General features: G+C 36.9%; 1 protein-coding gene across 18 annotated transcripts in view; it reads left to right on the forward strand.

The window, feature by feature from the left end:
- ablim1a (actin binding LIM protein 1a) overlaps window positions 1-3,451 on the forward strand; it is a 39,085-nt gene extending 35,634 nt beyond the window's left edge. For 16 of the 18 annotated variants that reach the window (XR_008301440.1, XR_004577899.2, XR_008301446.1 and 13 more), the window contains 3 exons: window positions 605-679; window positions 1,561-1,641; window positions 2,265-2,323. Coding sequence is in view for 2 of the 18 variants with exons in the window: in XM_026939432.3 (XP_026795233.2) it covers window positions 605-679; window positions 1,561-1,641; window positions 2,265-2,378 (270 nt within the window). In the remaining 16 variants the exon portion in view is untranslated. The other 2 variants (XM_026939432.3, XM_053232614.1) reach the window with 2 other exon arrangements.
- Window positions 3,452-19,963: the final 16,512 nt, after the last annotated feature.

Genomic DNA, 19,963 nt, shown 5'->3' on the forward strand with positions numbered 1-19,963 from the left:
CATGAACATTGTATCATTATTTGTAAGATGACTTGATTCTTACAAGATATTAGATGGTTAAACCTTTTTTTTTTCACATGTTTGTGACATTTGGGCCTGACTTATGTGCCTACATTAGTGTGATCAATATCACTATGATTAATATACATATACATATAATCTTGTGTTCAGCTGTACTCTTTTATCTTTAGCATTTCTATTAATCCTCCATAGACACCTTAGTGTCAAAGAAATGATTTTAGATGAGTTTTGGAATATTGTGATCCACCATCCCAAGTTAGTTTGATCAACACCACTTGAGTAGAGAATTTGTTGATTGGTGATGGACAGTGTCTGATCTCATTTCAGTAAGGATGGCCCAAGTACTCAAATGTCATAGAGTTGTTGGCATTTATTTTTTATTTTGCTTGTTCATTTTTATAATTTAGTTTCATTTCAGTTTATCTGTACATGATAAAAAATCTGTTCTTGCCAGATCTGTTCCTTAAATAAACTCTGACAAGAACAATTTTGGACCAGTCATTTTTGGTTTTACTGTCTTGCATGAATGTTAAAATCCAGTTTTGTAGTGTTTTTGACGGTCAGTCCATTTGTGTGTTCATAGCCCTTGCAGGATGGCCATCGGCCTGTCACCAGAATGGACAGAGGGGTTTCGATGCCTAATATGCTGGAACCAAAAGCAAGTATCAAACCTGTGCACTGGTTACTGCTCTTTCCTCCATGCAGAACTATTTGATAGTACTGCATCATAGGGAAAATGTTAAAACGTATCCCAAACCTTATTATCATAAGCAAACTTGCATCCCTGACTCTGTTACCATTAATCATACCATCCTTATGATCACTAGTAATAAAATCTCAACATTTCAATTTACCTCAAAATTATTCACTTAAAATTTACTTATTGCAGTAAATAAATAACAGCTGTCAATTAGCATAGACATGAAATCTAGCATTTTGGATATATTACATGACTTGCACAAGTAATTTTCCTATCAAAAGTATTTGCTTGTATTACATCATAATTTTATGAATTGCAAATCCATAAGCAGATTTGTAAATCTGCAAATATGATTGTATCCTTGTACTATCCCCAGATCATAGACGATTTTATCTAAAGTGGCTTACATTCAAGAGAAGACACAACCAAATCCAGTAAGGTTTAAGGACCTTGCTTAACTTTCAGGAAGTCCTGGAATTTGAACTCACAATCTTCCAGTCATGTGCATGGACCCTCACCTGAGCTACCACTGCCCCAGTACTTACAGCTCAGTGGTACCATTTAACAATCAGTGGTTTTGCTCCCAAAGCTTCCAAAGGGGTAGGGCCAAGCAGAGAGCTGGGGACCAAGGCTTGACAGCTTCAGGGAGTTAGGTCAAGGGGACAGTTTCAGAGCACTGAAAGGGTAGGGCCAGAGGAAAAGGTCTAGAGGACTGAGAGAGCAGGGCCAGATAAACAGGTCCAGGAAGTTGAAGGGGTGGGACCAGGTTGACAGATCCTGGAACTTGAGGGAGTAGGGTTGCACATCTGACCCCTGACTGATGGGTATCTCTTTTGAAGGTATATCCATATGAAATGCTCATGGTCACCAGCCGAGGCCGAATCAAGCTGCCCAGAGATGTGGACAGAACCCGACTGGAGGTAATGATCCTCCAGTCCTCCAATGTGTTTACGGACGTTTCATGTAACTGTAAAGGGCTTTCATAACAGTAATTTTGCTTCACTTTGGGCTGCATCACCATTGCATTGATTATTTTCCTATAACAGCATACCCCATCATGTTTTAGTCCTTGTGTAACAGTAGCTCTGACATTAGTGAAGTTCAAAATCACAGGATTATATTAATGCACTCATTCTGAAAAAAAGAAGGGCCCATCTGAGGCTTTGTGGCTTTGTCGGAAAACTCTCGCCTCCCATCCCTGAGGTTGCTGGTTTGAATTTGGCCTTAGTGAGTGTGTCCATGTCTGTGGTGCTGAAACTCAGGGTTCAATTCCCTAGTATGACTGAAAGACAAGGCCTTGAGCATATATAAAGACACACTGGAGTTATGCTAATCTGGATTAAAATAAGCTTTTATTAATTTCCATAATCTTCCCTGCTAACACTAGCTAGCCATCTAGTGTTAACAAACCTGACAGAATTTCTGACAGGAGTATTATACTACATTCCTAAATGTTCATAATCTTCACTGCTAGCTAGCAAACGTTACCCGACCTGACTGAATTGCTGAGAAGATTTCTGTTCCGTCTTCATGCTCTTTCCAGCGACACCTGGCTCCAGAAATGTTCTTTGAGATCTTTGGGATGGAGATTCAGGAGTTCGACAAGTTACCTCTGTGGAAGCGCAATGACATGAAGAAGAAAGCCAGACTCTTTTAACCATAAAAACACATCATACATTTCTGTAATGTAGCCATATATTTGCTTGTAATCTCTCTTTCTTTCTCTCGTGGGCCTCGTGTGTGCATATGGGACGGAATCTGAAGTGATTTCATTGGTTTATGTTTATTGGTTAGCACAACATAATACTAATGGTACCATCATTTTAAATAAAAAGTGACAACTCATTGCATTAGCACATACAGTAAGCATCAGATGATCAGAACTTTGTATTTATGTCTCTTGGGCTTATTTTCCTCCCAAATGGACCTTTTCTTTTTCTGCTGGCTTCTTCCTCGGTAACTTCCTCTCATGTAAAAAGAAGTTTTTTTAAGTTCATGATGAGTTCATTGTTAACTGAATGTAGTTGTAATGAGCTTTCACGTATGCTTGTATGTTGGTATTTCTTCATGTAAGATGTTATAAGCACTAGTAAGTTCTCCAATTTTCCACATTTACTCCTTCAAAGTCTGCCACTCAAATATTCCTCATTTATCCATATTTTTGTCCTCGTCGTTTAATTATCAAAGCAATGCTGAACTTTACTCAAACTCACATTGTACACTTCACAACAGAAAAGCAAGCTGTATCTGGTTAATTTTATTTGAACGGAAACCCGCACTGCCATTTATTGTACGTATGAATGATAATTACAAGTGAAACGATTGATAAACTGTGCGATAGACAGCAACACCAAAGGTATGGCCATGCCTAAGAGAGCAAATTCAGCATTGGGTATTTCTCAGGACTAAGGCTTAATAGGACCAAACGTTTATTGCTCGTGTAAATTACAGTATCAGACACCGACGTCAGAGCAGTTTTTGTTGTAGCTTTGTCTTGGTGGTCGGTCAAAGAATGGCATGGCTTCTTCCTCTCTCTCTGTCTTCACACTCAAAACCACGCACACAGTAACAAGTTCTTTCAGCTCTGTTTGTTGGTTGAAACTAATTTCCCTGTTAACCCAACTGCTTGCAAAACACAAGGATTTGACAAGCGACAAACATCAACTCTTCATGAATGAAATATTTTATTGATGTAAAAAGCTTCTCGTTAATAAAATGCAGCAAATCAGATGGCATATTTCTGTCTTTGTTTCTGACTTTGCAGCACCACATGATTATAAATACATTACATTAACACCTTTCATGTCACATTTAGAGTATTATGCAAAAGTCAGAGACCACCCTTTTGTTTTCAATCAAAATGTTATTCAGTACTTATTGTTAATTGTTTGGTGACAAACAATAATGAAGGGAAAATGTACAGTGCATTAATTCCATTGTCATTCAAGCAGCCCTGCAGTAGTTATTCATGTTCTAGGTTAATATAAAAGTTAAATATTACAAATAAAATACTTTCATACTGTTTTTATTATTCATGACATGCGTGATTTCCTGTTATATACATTTTCCCATGGCCATTTAATTGAAAACAAAAGGGTCTTCTGATGAAGAATGCAACTGCCTACATGTCAATACAAAGAAATATGATTCATGCAATGATATTCATTCATGCACTGATTCATGCAGATAGGGGTGAAGAGCTGCGGTTAATATTCACATCAAACATAAACAGAACAGGAAAAATGTGATCTTGGTGACCTCAACCATGGCATGGTTGTTGGGCTGGTTTGTGTGTTTCAGAAACTGCTGATATCCTGAGTGCACAAAGCGCAAAAAAATAAAAAAAAATAAAAAAATTGAGTGAGCAGCAGTTCAGGAAAAATGCCTTGCTGCTGAGAGAGGTCAGAGGATAATGGCCAGACTGGTTCGAGTTGCCAGGAGGGCTAAGGTAACTCAAATAGCCACTCCTTACAACCACGCTGAGCAGAAAAGCATCACAGAATGCACAATACACTGGAACTTGAGGCAAATTGGCTACAATAGTAGAAGACCATCAGGTTCCACTCCTGTCAGTCAACAATGGGAATCTGGAGGAGATGCTTTTCTGCTCACCATGGTTGTAAAGAGTGGTTATCTGGGTTAACTGTTCAAAGTTTGAATTTTTTTTATAACCAAACCCTGAATGATACTCATCCAGAACTTCTCCTTGATACTGGTATGCTCTCTAATAAACTCTGGAGTCTTCCAGGAACAGGTGTATTTATATTGAAATCATGTGATAATCGCACAGAGGTGAACTCCATTCAACTATTTATGTGACTTCTGATGGCAACTCATTGCTCCAAAAGTTATATACAAGTTTCGTGGGGGTGAATGCTTATTCAATCACGAGTTTGAAATTGTTTTATTTGTACATAACTTTGCACACTATATTAATTTTCCAACTAATACAATATTATATTTTATGTAGATTCATGACACATCATCCCAATTAAATCCATTTCATTATTTGTAACATTACAAATACTTATTTAATTCACCATATATACTGCAGGGATGAATACAATTCTTCTGAAAGATATTCCATCAATTGGTTCACCTATAGCATACGATTAGATACCATAGACACGTCTATACTATATTCAAACATAAGTCATAATTTAGCAGTAAAACACAGTGGGACATGAGGTTACAGGAAACTAATCAACAGTGCACAGTGGTGGCTTGTCTTTAGGTCAAATATATGTTTAGTACATATTATTTACATTCTTATATTCAGATAATTTAATGCTATTTTTCCACTGTTCTAACTATGACTTCACTAAATAAAATATATTATATCTATCTGATAAATAGAAATATTTTACACATAGAAACACATTATCAGAACACCAGAGGGCACTATAAGGTTTAAACTAAGGTTTAGCTGCAGTGAGCTCGTCCCTCACACTTAGCACTGCCATAAAAAGTTCCTGTGGTCTCTACAGGAGTTCATTACATCTCATATACTCCAAATTATTTTCACAACAACAATGTAATAACTTGTTATTTCTCCCCCAGATATTGATCTATGGCCAAGTTTACACATATGATCCTTAATCATTGTCTCATTGTTCTTCAGAGACAGAAGTGCTCTCCATTTCCAGCAATAACAGTACAGTAATATCGATTCATGTGCTGGTTTGCTGACATAATATATGATATGAATGAACATGCTGAACGTGATATATTAGTATAGTATTGCGATGTGCATATTAGATGAAAAAAAATCATGCATAGTAATCATTGATTTTTTCTCATTTTAATGTTATCATCTTAGAATTTGGAAGAGGATTGAGATCAATTCTTTTTATCCTGAAACACTGGATCTGCCAGTGGTAGATACCAGACCATTTCACGTCATGGCTGTCTGATTTTGGACAAAGCAGCACAATCATAAAGGCGACCCGATGCATAACAGGTTAAGTAGCTCTGCTGCTTTACAGCTTCATGGCTCATAAACGCTCAAACACAGAGACACAGACAAACAAACCCTGTTTGTTTTACAGGGATGGGCTATAGCGCACACAGATCCCAAGACATTATCTGTCCTATGAAACATGCCATGTTCATGTGTGTGTATGTGTGTGTGTATTGTCCATTGGGTGCTGTTGTATTAACTGTTTATAGGTATCCTCATTTAGCATTGCTTTATCTGCTGAAATGTTCGCCACGCTAAACACCCCACACTTTTTCCCAAGTTGAGGGTCAACACTTAGCGAAAACAATACTGGAATCAATCAAAAATGAGTATCTGAAAACCGAATATCCCGAGGAATTGGGATTTCTTGCTTTTTTTTACCCATGTTTTATTCCTCTTATACTACAACAATTTGACAGGGATTGCAATTTTTTAAAAATTCATTAAAGAATGACATACTGAATACCGAATATAATGAATACTTTTTATTTGTTCATAGTTACACTGAATGTTGTAGATTGTCAAGTGTGTTCTGTGATCACTTATATGTTATATGTTATATAAAATTAATTAACACCTTCTGACTAATCAGTTCCAGTTTTGTTGACAACTGGGCTCATGCAGCAGGTGTTCCTCTTTGAAATGAACCAGTTATTGAATTCTTGTTATTATTATTATTATTAGTAGTAGTAGTAGTAGTAGTATTGTGTGTGCCTGTGTATGTCTGTGTGTGTGTGTGTGTGTGTGTGTGTGTGTGCAAAAGAACCAGACAGTAATCAATACCATGACTCCTCTCATGCTGGGTTAAGAGTGCAGTTGTTAACAATCCTGTCTTTAATTAAACTCCTGCTGACTCAAGGCTTTAAGAGTCTCGAAAACAACATTCTCTCTCTGTGTCTCGCCAAAAACACTCCCATGGGCATTTCCTCTCAATCAAGCCTCAACTCAAGCCTGTATGAGTCATCAGTGAAGCTCACTTTTAGTGCTCTTCTAGTTACCCAGTAGATGAAGGACATCCACCGCAGGAAATGGCAAAGACATCTTTCTTTCCTCCCTCCCATGATTTAGAATGCCCAGAGGGGCTCGGAGGCAGTAGACGCTCCTACCAATAGGTCACTCACCTTGACCTCTCTAAAGGAAGCAGATCAGAATTCTCATAGGGAATAAAAGTATCTGGAACCAGTGTAACAGGAGCTTAAATGGGATCACTACAGCGAATCCTTTGACCTGCTCCTGAACCTTGACCGTGTTCTGAAAGAAAGATGAACTCCTTTTGGCAGAACTAAATTCACATTTCTTTCATTTATGTCAAGCATGAGCTCACACAGCCTGAGCCTATTACATCAGATAAGCTAATTATTAGAGGATGGCATGGGAAGCTAGGTAATGTTAGTGATGAACAAAACTGTGATTGGAACAGTCTATTTTGACAGGTTTAGCTATTGTAAAATGAGAATATGACTTTTTCTGTCTGTGTACATGAAATGTAAAGTTTATTCAAATTAGCTGTTCTGAAGCTACACTCTCTCAATAATGGTTTTGAGATGGCAGACATGAGGAAAAAGTCTTTTTGTGGTATCCTTGCAGGATCAGATGAAAATGGAGACACTTCTGTGTTTTCTTTGACCTTGTAGTGTTGAGCGGTTGCTTCATTTATTAGCAAACATCATGACTGCTAGTGAATTAGCTTCTGTTTGTCTCTATTGGTAAGCATGTGATTCTGTGTTGGCCTTAAATCTCCACCTGCACAAGTGATAGTAACTCATAACCACAGACTCCTCCTTGTGAGAAAGTAGTTCTTTCTCTGAAACGGTTAAATTTACTTAATATATAAATTCAAGTCAATTCAATGCCTAATGAGCAAGCCAATGGCTAAATACTTGCTTGAAATACTATGGCAATACCAGTAGGCGCTGTAGTATTATGTGACATCACGTCAGTACACACAACATCAATGGCTGAAAGTTCTGAACCGAAGCTAATAGAGCCGTTTAAAATAAATACCGCTTCATAAATAAATGCTGCTTCACAGCGACAAACATGCTTGCCAAAACAGTTGGCATGAAAATGCTTTTATAGGTTGACATGGAAGCATGCAAAAAGAAATAGAAACAGGTACGAGACTAATATGGAAGGAAAATGCTGGAGAAAAGGGACAGGGAGCTGATGGTAAGTTTTGCTCACTAGTTATCAAAGGTTTACTGGTCCACCGATACCAAAGTTTTGACCCTATCACCCCCACCACCCCGTAGTGGATATAGCTTTCAATCCTGCAGATACACATAAGGTATGCAGATGAATATGTGAACAATCCTGCACATACAGGCGCATGCGCACACGTGCCTGTAGTGAAATTAAAGCATGTTTGCATCTTAAGAGTTAATTACATGCCTGTGTGTGCTCTTCGCTAAGACTTGCTGACTTTACACCTTACTCCTGTCAACACTAATGTTAGCACTATTCGCATGTGAACATCCATGCCCCAAAAACCCATTCAGATGTATATGAGTGTGTGTGTGTGTGTGTGTGTGTTCAAAAGTGAACAGCGCTATTGTGATGTAAAAATAATAACATGCAGTTTAGGTGTGAATAAGTGTGTATGCATGAGTCGTGCTAACATTTTACACCTGAAGACCGTATGTGTGGTTGTGACACACACGTGTGTGTTGGTAGGGGTGAGTGAATGTTTATTCTTCCTTCACTGCTTCCAGTAATGTGTTAACTCCTAGACCTCCTGGGCAGGCTGCTGGGGGTGAGGACTAACTTCACCTTTTTTTTTATTTAGGAAAAAGCCAGTGTTTGCCCTTTGCACCTCAGCATGGGGGCTGACTGATAACATGCACACACACACACACACACACACACAACCACACACACACACAGAGCCACAAAGCCATGAGATCATAGCTGTCTTGCCAGGTTAATGAATCTTGGAGAAAAACTAAGCCACCTCTCCAGATCCACAATAATAATAATAATAATAATAATAATAATAATAATAATAATAATAATAATAATAATAATCATTTTATTTATAAAGCACCTTTCATACACTTTCATAAAAATCACAGTTTTGTCACGTGTGAAATGTAAAGATGGTTTCAATTTACCAAAAAAAACATGTTTTACAGATTTTTCAAATGTTTTATTTTAAAATATATATATTTTACTATTTATTTATTTATTTATTTATTTACAAATGATTAATTTCTTTTCACATTTTAATTTTTCAAATGTAGAGCATGTCATATTATTATTATTATTATTATTATTATTATTATTATTATTATTATTATTGTTATTATTGTTATTACATGCACTTTTCATATGTAAATGAATAATTCCTTTTCAACAGTTTTTTTTTTCATGCATTTACTTGACTTCACATGCAATTTTAGGACATAACATGTTGAAATGCAGTGTCATTATATATATATATATATATAATAAGTGAATACAAATCAAAGAATTAAATTGAACTGAACAAATTTAAAAAAAGAGAGAGAGAGAGGTTTGAACTCTTTTTAAAACCTGGTCATTATAGAGGGCGTAATGAAACTGAACTAGCGAATACTGGAGTAAGTCTTAAAAAACAAGTTAGCTTCATAGTTAATCAATCTGTTGAAGCATTAGCGTATTTGGAGTGAGGAGGTTTGTGTGTATGTTCTTGTGTTATCATGTAAATGAGTGTTGACGTGCACTGTGCTGTACCCCCTAGGTAGCTGAGTTAGCCGATTTTAGTGTGAAGATGTAAAAATGCTTTCAGGGTAATGTTTCTGAATGTGCGAGACTGTGGGGTGTCTTTAAGCACAAGGCCTTAATGACAGTGAAAAGTGCATGAGTCATGGACTGTGTCAAAATGTCTGGTGCAAACACAGCAATTTTCCAGCTCCTGTATTTCCATGTTTGGAACAGATTTGCTAGCATGGATATAAATTAATTATAGACAGAGAGAGAGAGTGTCTCTGTGTGTGTGCTCATTCCCTGATTGGCTGTTCAGGAGAATGAAATCAATGCAATCTAATTCTGCATAGATGCTTTTCTGCTCACCACGGTTGTATAGAGTGGCTCAAACCAGTCTGGCCATTTTATATATATATATATATATATATATATATATATATATATATATATATATATATATATATATATATATATATGCCAGCCCTGGTCATGCAAGGGAATTAATTAATCAAGCTTTACAATCAAGATTGGGATGTGTGCTGTTTAACATCATGCTAATCACTTAGATGAACAGTAGTTTTTAACTAGCTAGGTGTTTATGCATGACATCATGCTAATTTAGAACAGCAGCACTTAATTAACCAGTTATTTGTTCTTGTGCGTTAGCATTCCACAAAAGTGACCTTTGACTTGCAGCTCTTATTAATGTTGCAGATACGTAACACATAAGACATCAAGAGTGACTAGCTACCACACTTAGCCACTACCATACAGCGGGGTTCCAATTTACATTTACTTAACACTGCTAATTTAACACATTCACCCCTATGGAATATTTGGAATATTCCACAACAGGAAGTTGCATCATCTGAGTTTCCTGAAGATCATGGAATGAGAGGAGAAGTGAAGTAAGTTCTTTTGTTTTGTTTTGTTTTTTACTTTATTTTCAATTATATTGTGATATTGTGCAACACGATTATTAAAATGATTGAAAAGTAAATTATTATTTTAAAAAATTCTACCATTAGCATGGATGTTAGTTAACAATATTTTGTGTATTCAATACTAAAAAAAAAAAAACCTCACTTCTGTTACTCGTTTAAAATGCAGTCTGTCAGCGAAGAAACTCTGTAAAAAAAAAAAAAAAAATTAGATATTGCTATTTTAGATGGGTTAACACATTTCCTGAAGGGTTAAAGGTATAGTTCCTCAGATTTAATGTTGAAAGATGATAATAAATAAACATAAAGTGTTAAAGGGGTTAAATGCCACACTAACCTCTTTGTTCTCTTGTCGGAACAGGCAGGCCCGAGCATACAGGTTTACTGTAGTCTGTAGACCATTTCATAGTCAGTTGAATAAATACAATTACTTTCTGCATGATCAAATCTCCCTCGCTTGACTTACAATGCTTCCTTAGCTCGAGAATCATTTCATGCTGTGTTCACACTTGCCAGTTAGTTCTTGAGACATTTTTGGCACTGTGATGCGCTGACATCTAAATGGAAATACAAAATGAATGACTTTCCCTACTCGTGCTCTAACAACATTTAAGAAGACACAAGAGTGAGCCATTCAAGAAAGGTACACATAGCAAGACTATAGGCTCTGTGGGTATTCCCTCTGTAAACACTACAGGCTGGAGGACCCATTGTGGGTTACCATGGTTCTTGGTAGAACACTTAGCAGGAAGTGAGACGATTTTCAATGCCTCTCCATGTTGCCTGCTGTGCGGACAGGCTGAGGACACTGAAAGGTATTGGGACGAAGTAGGTTTAAACACTACAGATGAGCTCTAACTGCTGTCTGTAGTTAAACAACACAAAAACTCAAGGTTCAAGGCTCTTTATTTGTCACATACATATTACATACATGTGATGTAATGTAGTGAAATGTTTTTCCTTAGTTCCACGTCCCACAGTGCGACAAGGAACAGAACAACAACGAACTAGATATAAACATACATAATAAAAACAGAATATAATAAAATCTAGTAGACTATATGATAAAGAAAGTTTAGCAGCCTTTAGAGGAATGTAGTGTATAGAATATGAATATGCATAAATAGAATATGTTTAAAAAAGCAAATATACAGAGCTGTACAGTAAATAGCTGTTGTTCATTTTCTAAATTCAAAAATTACAGCTGTTTTTTTAAGAAAGGTTTCATTGTAGACATACTTCACACTGTGAGATCGCCGCCATTTTGAGGGCCGAATAAGAAACCGACTGCATCCGTGTGGTTGTATCCGTGCTTCATTAAGAAGACTGCATTATCATTTATACTTCGTATAATCGTTTATAATCGTCTGCTCTAATACACTTCATTATATATGTCTTCAACAAACAGCAGTGGAGCAGATCCGCCCTGTCGTGCTAAGTCATAGCTATGTTAGATGGCTAGCTATATTATGGGAAGTTTATCTCTCTTGCTTTCTCCTCCTGATGAAATCCCTTACACACCCTGGACATGACAAGCCACTAGGCTTCTGTGCTATTGAATGCATTGACACACTCAGGGTTGTGTATGAGATAAGTGTACACACAGCTTATTTTATCAGCTTTGTTAAGGTTAGTAAGGTGAGTAATTTTAGCCATTTTTCACCTCAGCAAAGTCAGACATTGTAAAAATCACGTGACTGAAATGCCAGTCAATACCTGGAAAGCTTCCACAAGACGCAGCGAGAGTGAGACTGCAGCATTAGGACAGTCGTCTTTCCTCCCTGGATTTGTGTAAAGCTGCAGCGGATCACACAGGCATTGTTTCCCTGTCTGCTCTGACTCAGCTGTATATAGCAACAACACTGGATATACAGATTTCTGTAATTGTATGTATGCCTTGCTGGGCACAGTTGTTGTGTACGGTTGTCATTTACGTCACTGTTCATATTATTACTGGAGATAGCATCTGGTATGCTACCCAAAACATGTTTAGGGTTAACTCCTCATAACTTCAATCAATGCAGTTCAGTTCATTATCATTATAAATAGTGGATACTTGGGAGCAAATGTTGGACTCAAAGTTACAGATTGCAATGCAGCTACGTGACGCAGTTATGGCAGAGACTAGGCTTGGCTAGTTAGTGATCTCCAGGGTGGAGGTATTTGCATGAAACTTGAAGAGTAGAATGTACAGATGTGGAGCTGAGAGGGCTGAAATGACTAAAAGACCAAAGCGCCACTGCATAAATGTTGAGACATCTACATAAAAATACATAAATTGAACACTGCTATTTCCACATTGTTATTGTTGGCATGCATGTAGTGAGTAGGGCTCCTAAATGCATTAGTTTTGTGCCAGAAGACAATTATTTGAAACATGTACAACAATTAATTTACATTCATTTAATTTAGCATAACTGGTTTATTGGAAGAGTTACTGCTACATTGTTATTCAATGTCAGTTTTGGTTAGTTGCCAGCTAGCACAGAATTGTTGAGCAGTAAATACATGTGCTAACTGCTCTTTTCTGCTTATGCCCACACTAGCGGAAATGCTTCAGATCAGCACTACCTGCCTTTTGTTTATTTGTCTTCAGTTCCCATCACCATTAGCTTGGCACTTGTGCAAAGGTGAGAACATTGACATGATGCCAGCAGAAGCTCAACACTCACTTAGAGGAGACGGCCTGACGCCATCCCACAGCCGTCTGTTTTAGGAATTACTGTTTTCTCTGAGCGTTCGTGGGAAAACGAAGGCTGCTTTGGGTGTGGATGCGTGTGTGTGTGGGCAAATGCTAGGTCGCACGTACCAACTGTAATCCTTCTAGCATTAGCCTTTGTAAATGATGATGGAGAGATTCAGTTTACTCAGTGTTTTGGTTACTGCTACTTGCGTGCAGACTTACCACTCTACGTCCTACTGCTTGGGGAGATTTGACTTAATGTGGCATAATAGTAAAAATATATGTTTTCAACATGACAACATCCCAAATATAGCTACTGTTTAAGCTGAAGTGCACTGAAAATGTACATAGCATTTCATAAGCAGTCACAACAACCCGATCTCACGCCAAGTTTGTAGGTATTTTAAAGAAAGAGGGCAATTTTGTTGCATTTTAAGACTACTAATCTCATCACTCACCTTAACCATGATATTCTTTTCACTAGTAATGGCTCATTGCAGAATCCTAAAAAAAATTGCATGGTCATTTTAGCCTTGTATAACTAGCACTAGGTATATCAGTAAATATATAATCCTTTAGTACTTTGTAACACTGCTAGTCAGACTCTGAGGTACTTTCTAGCAAAATAGGGAACTTGTTATAAACTGTGTTAATTGGGTTGTGTGTCAGCTTTTTGTCTAAGTGTGTGTGTGTGTGTGTGTGTGTGTGTGTGCATGTTCTACAGCTGTCCTGTCATTATGACAAGCTACTGAGCATTGCTGCTGTTAGCTAATACCACACTGTGTGTGTAAAACGACTTCACTGCTGAGTTACTGGATAATGATGCAAATTACATCTTTGAGTAAAACTAACCAGAAGATTCTGAAAGTTGTGTCTACAACTTTGTATCTGTTATAAAAAGTGAATACAAACCTTTCTCTTTTAATTCCTAGTTTACTTTGTTTAAAATGGGAACCCTTTTTAGCTGTTTAAAAATATTATATTACAGTGATCTGAATGTTGTGTTAACACACAATTTTGTAACATATACTCCTAACAGTGTTAACTGTTCCCACTTAATGACTCATAATGACCTGATTTGGACTGTATGATCTTCAGTAGCTTCACTGCTTGCAACCTTTTAGAAGTTTATATTAGTGGAAGATGATGCAGCCTAATACTGTTAAGAATTTGGATTTGGCTTTATGTAGAAACACCTTCTGAAATTGTTCTAAACTGTGCTCAAGAGCACAGCACTGTTTTTGGAGTAACTTCCCTAGATATGTGGAACCATCTGGAATGTTAGCGATTCCCGCAGTGCACCGGTCACTTCAAATAAGCAGTTCTCTTTTCCTGCTCTTCCTCCGGGGCCTTCATGTGAAAATCCACAACAAACCAACACGGCCCCGGGGATCTCAGAGAAGTATGGAGTACAGTCGAACTGATCGAACAGGTTGGACTATAACAAGGCCGAGCCTCTCACACACTCGCTCGCTTTATAGTCACGCAAAGGAATATACGTCACGTAATGTCACATGGCCTATAAGGCCTGCAGTCCTGTGCTAGAAGCAACCAAGAGCTGCTCATAACAATATTATATTCTTCTGTAAAATAAAATAAAATGTTAAAATGTTTGTTATTAAATACCTTACGCAGTATTACACATAGCTCTCATCGATGGTTGTAGTAATTCAGTAGGTAATTAGAAGAAGAAAACAATTATCATCAAATCTTAAGAATGACCATGTGTCAAATAGATAGATAGATAGATAGATAGATAGATAGTTTGGAGAATAAAGAATTTTTTATATATATTTTTATCGCATGAGGATGTTTCAAGTAAAGAAGGTTTGTTAAAAAAAATTTGAATAAACAGTCAGATAAATTTAAATAAATAAATATTTGGAGGAATTTATAATATTCTAATATATTTTTTCTTTCACAGGATTTGTCAAGTAACTAAAGCCGACTTTTTTATGTACAATTTTGTGTATTTTAAATTATTATTTCAAACAAACAATATTGAGTAAAATGGGTTTTAATAACTGATAAAATAAAAACAATGCTTAGTACGTTATTAACATTTTGGATCCAGCTTCAGCATTGAAAACATACAATGCAGCATACATGCAAAGTAGAGTTTAAGATAATTTCTAAACATGTAGAATGTTGTTATTTAGGTAGTTTTATAGCAGGCAGATGGTATATCTTTTCTGTAAACTGTGAGATTGCAACAGTTGTTGTGTTAAAGCTTCCTTTCCCTCACAATGTAGTCTGTTTCCTTTGACCTGTGCCCTTTTATCAGCACGGCCATAAATTCTGGACCACTTTAGCATATAAGAGCAGAGATTATATCATGGTAATGTGGGGGGTAGGACAGCGGAGATGAAGGGAGATTGGCCTGTGTGTTTTTGTTAAGGCCTACTAAGGAATTCTGGAGACGAGTCTTTTATATGCATCAGCAACATCAAGGGACAATGATGAAGCCCGGGCCTTATCTGCCACGAGAAGTGCGTGAATTAGGTTTCTCATTCTCTCTCTCTCTCTCTCTCTCTCTCTCTCTCTCTCTGTCTCCCTCCCTTTTCTCATTTCACTTTCTCCTCTCTCGGCCCAACTGCTGCTTTATGCTATGCTTTTTTAAAGCCCCATCCATCAGTGTCACATGCTTCATGTCAGCACTACACTAATTGCAATGCCTTATGAGATTTATGACAAGAGTAAAGCATTCAGAAAATGTTATCTTTTTTTTTTTTTTTAGAATTTATGGCTCAGTAATGAAAGTGATGCATTGAGGATATAATGACTAAATATATCTATTCAAACACAAATGTAGATTTATAGTGCTGATGATACTGTGTGCTCTGTTAATAGGTTTCAGATTGAATAAAGGATAAAAAAAAAATTTAATCCAGTAGGAAGACAGTATTTTGTCAAATTGTATTTATCAATAAAAAACTGCGTAAAACATAAGCAAAGAATAAAACACTCGTGTGCTGTGGTGTCATGTCCTGAAGTTGATTATTTTCCCATAACAGCACATCCTGAAGTGTTTATCCATTTATAGTCACATTTAGTGTCTAGAGATAGTCTTCAGTTTCAGTTCCCTCAACAGCCTCTTTTTTGTGTCTCTTGAAGTTTAGAAGACAAAATAAAAAAAAACACGCCCTTTGTCATGTTATAGAGAAACCGAAAATTTCTTTACATGCAAAAAGTTGTAAATTGAAATAATATATCTTTCCATTAACCGTGACATTTTTTGCACCAATCTTTATAAAGCATTTATGTTAAAGCTTCCTTTTCGTCACAATGTAGTCAGTTTCCTTTGACCTGTGCCCTTTTATCAGGACAGCCATAAATTCTGGTGCTGTCTGGACCACTTTAGCATATAAGAGCGGAAATTATATGATGATAATGATACTAATATTACAAATAAACCTTATATTGATGTTTTATATCTTTATCCCAGCTGTTGCTGTCAAAGGAAATCTTTTTTTTTTTTTTAGCCCAACATTACTGTAAGTAAAAGTAAATCTGAACTGGCTTGCATTTTTATGCTTTTGATGTGTTCACTGAGCCAAAACCACACTAGTTTGATCATGTAGCTCTTGTCTTTCATGTTCACAGAACTGATGAGCAACAAATAAAGCAAGGTGACGAATATACCGGTTAGTTTTAATACATTAATCATAGCAAATCAGATTTCATGATCAAGATGAATGAGGGTTGTCACTTTACGCTTATACATTTTCCATCCAAATATTAGTCATCAAGGTGCATATCGGTTCATTAAAAAAAAAAAAAAAAAAAAAGATAGATAGAGAGAGAGAGAGAGAATCAGAGAGAGAGAGAGAGACTTTGGAATTTGTTTCTGTTTTAAACACATATGAACTCAGTTGCCATGTTTGTTATTCTAGTCTCGGATCCATTCCCTTGCTTGGCGTCTTGCCAGATGGAAATGTTCAGTCCACTGGCCCTAAATAAACACACTGAGAGAGTGGAGTGTCCTTCATGTCACTCATCGCCTGTTGGTACTATCCTTCAGCACTTTTACTTCTGTATTGAGTTACATGGTAGATTCTCAGAGGCTCCATGTGCCTGAAGATTCAGCGGCGATTGTCCACATATTTACATTCATGTTTTTTTTGGGTTTTTTTGTCCTTTGACAGATGCATGTATTTCTCCAGTGTTTCTTTCTAATATCTTCATTTGTCAGATTTAAAATCCTTCAACTAGCCTACCTTCTCTCTCTCTCTCTCTCTCTCTCTCTCTCTCTCTCTCTTCTCCATTCATCAATGTATTATTTTGTAGAAGATACCTAGTCAGCTCATATGCGAGTCGGGACCTGCCCGAGATTTGGAGAGGGAGCAGGAACTCAGAATTAGCGCTTCCTTTGAGACTCATCACTACTAGACCTATGACCCCAAGGATTAAGATCCTTTCTATAACAAGAAATACCTAGCAGGTTTCTTGATTTAATTGGATAAAAATTTAATTGGATGTGGTGCCATTTTACAAAGGAGGCTACTGACATCTCCAAAGATACCCCTTTTCCACTGACATAATGCTGGATCTCTTTTCTAGGGATCCAGTGGATGTTTCTAAGAACAGTCCTGCATTTCCATTGGGTTAAGAGCAGAATGTATGTAGTTATACAGGAAATTTATAATTCATAATAGTCTAAAAGTAATAACAACCATAACAATAAGTTTAATCTGATTGTGTGATTGAGAACCATCCAAATGATATCCTAGCAAGTAAAAACATTCTACATATAGGCAAATATATCTAATATTTCTCATTACACCACAGTGCTGTTGAATTCTTAAAGCTGATTGGTCAGATAGTGTTGATTAACAGCAGCTCAGACAGTAATTTAAGTCCCAAGTTCATGTTATTGTGCTTGCTGGACATTATAGTTTCTGTAGTAACAGAAAATACTAATAATAAACAAATGTTAAAAATGTGTTGTTATTTACCAACATATTGATTTGGTAAAATATTCTATAAAGATATGTTTATTTAACATTAAATGAAGGAGTCTCCAGTGTCAGCACTTTGTAACAGTCAGTAGGTTTTCCGCCATGGGAAAGTCTTCAGGACAGAGGAGTTTACTCTTTCTAGCTTTCTGATAACATGACAAACTGCATTTCTTTTGTCTTATTAACTTGAAGAAAGAGAAAACAGGGAGGCTGGTGAGGGAACGACTGTTTATAGCTGCTGTAAGTGATAACAGATGGTAACTTCTTTTAGAAAGATAAACACTGTGGTGTTTGTGTAGTTCATTACAATACCTCCCATATTAGTTCCCTAATGCATAGTATAGAAACTAATAACTGTGGAGGTTATCTTTGGCTTACTTTGCATCTCCTTTGTGGAGGACATATTAATGTTCCACAGTCAAATTCTTCATCGTCTATACACAACACAATACAAAGTCCTTTAGACAACATTTATGCACCAGATGAAAGATGCATGTTTGTGTTGTTTTTAGTTTTTTATTTTGAGTATAGAGCAACCCTAGCATTAGCCTTAGTAATGTTGCCATCGCTGGTAAAATGGTTGCTTCCACCTCGTCCCACTGGTTGACAAGTGCAAAATGAATCTTTAAAAATTCCTGCAATGTTTCTGGTTTATGGTATTGACGGTAATGAAAATAATTTTTGATCATGACAATGTAATGATGGAAGCTATCATTTTTTTTTGTTTGTATAGCACCTTTAACACAAAGCAGCTTTACAGAAATTTGGATGTACATTTAGATCCCTAAAGAGCAAGCCAGAGGTGGCAAAAAAGTTTCAGACTCCATTCTGAAGCTGACTCCAGACCTAGTTAGGCACTCTAACTGCAATTGGAGTCACTTTATGACCACATATTAGAGCAAATGTGCTCACATGTAAATGGTGTGATAAAGAAAGGCAGGAGAATGAGGTGTCTGATTGGAGTAAGTGCGTTGGAAAGATAAAAAGGCATCCCCTGCTGAGACCGAGGGCCACGTTGTTGGTGCAACCTTAAAGTGCTGAAACGTCAATAAACCAAAGGTTGTCCAAGGAAGTGACTGACTTCAAAGTTATAAAAGCTTCAGTGAGAAGAGATAGAGAAGCAGTGTATCAGCAGCTGCTTGCGGGGGGGAAGGCCTAAATAGAACAATGTGTACAGAAATGCAGTCATTTATAAAGAAGATTGTTTTAAAGTCATTATTCTGGAATGTGTAATTGTGGCATCTGAATTACGGCACTGAGACTTAAAATTCCACCAGTTGGATATCCTGCTCAAACATTTGAGGGTGATATCCTGGTTAAATGATTCACCAAACTCCCCCATCCTTCCCAGAAACCTTAATCATCAGCCATTAACATTAGTCCAGGATGGATATCCTGGTATAAATCCTCAGAATATCCTGATGATTCTTCCTTTTTGGTTTCTGAGCTACAAGGAACATCTTGTGAACTTTACTCCCCAGCAGCTCTGACGGATCGTGAAGTTCTGGGCATCTGCTCAGCTGTTATCTTACAACCTTTCTGGGTTTTTGATGGAGAGGAAGGACCATCTGTTTCTCAACTCAGCCTTTCATCTGACAAACGTTAGAGCACCTCTTCAATCTCCCCAGACAGTAGAACTGACGCTTATCTGTTACTTCCAAAGGGGGGGTGAAGATAAGAATTATTTAGGAGCATTCCATAAACCTCTGATGATGTTGATGTTGATGATGATGATGATGTTGATGATAATGATTAGAATTTTCACATATATAGCTTCAGACAGCTGAGTGGAAAAGTTTCCACACACTTTAGCACACAGTGAGGAAGACAGAAATAGAAGTTGTAGCAACAAGAAATTGCTATAAATAAATTCATAATTCACAATTACATCATTTTAAAAGTTTAATCTCCTGCAGATTGCTGGCAAATTCTTCTTGAGATATGTTATAACTCTGCAAGGTTCCTACAAGTCAGGCCTGGAAAACTGAAAAACTCTTGAATATTGTCTTGTCTTGT

The sequence above is a fragment of the Pangasianodon hypophthalmus genome, chromosome 3 (assembly GCF_027358585.1).
Source record: "Pangasianodon hypophthalmus isolate fPanHyp1 chromosome 3, fPanHyp1.pri, whole genome shotgun sequence".
NCBI lineage: Eukaryota > Metazoa > Chordata > Actinopteri > Siluriformes > Pangasiidae > Pangasianodon > Pangasianodon hypophthalmus.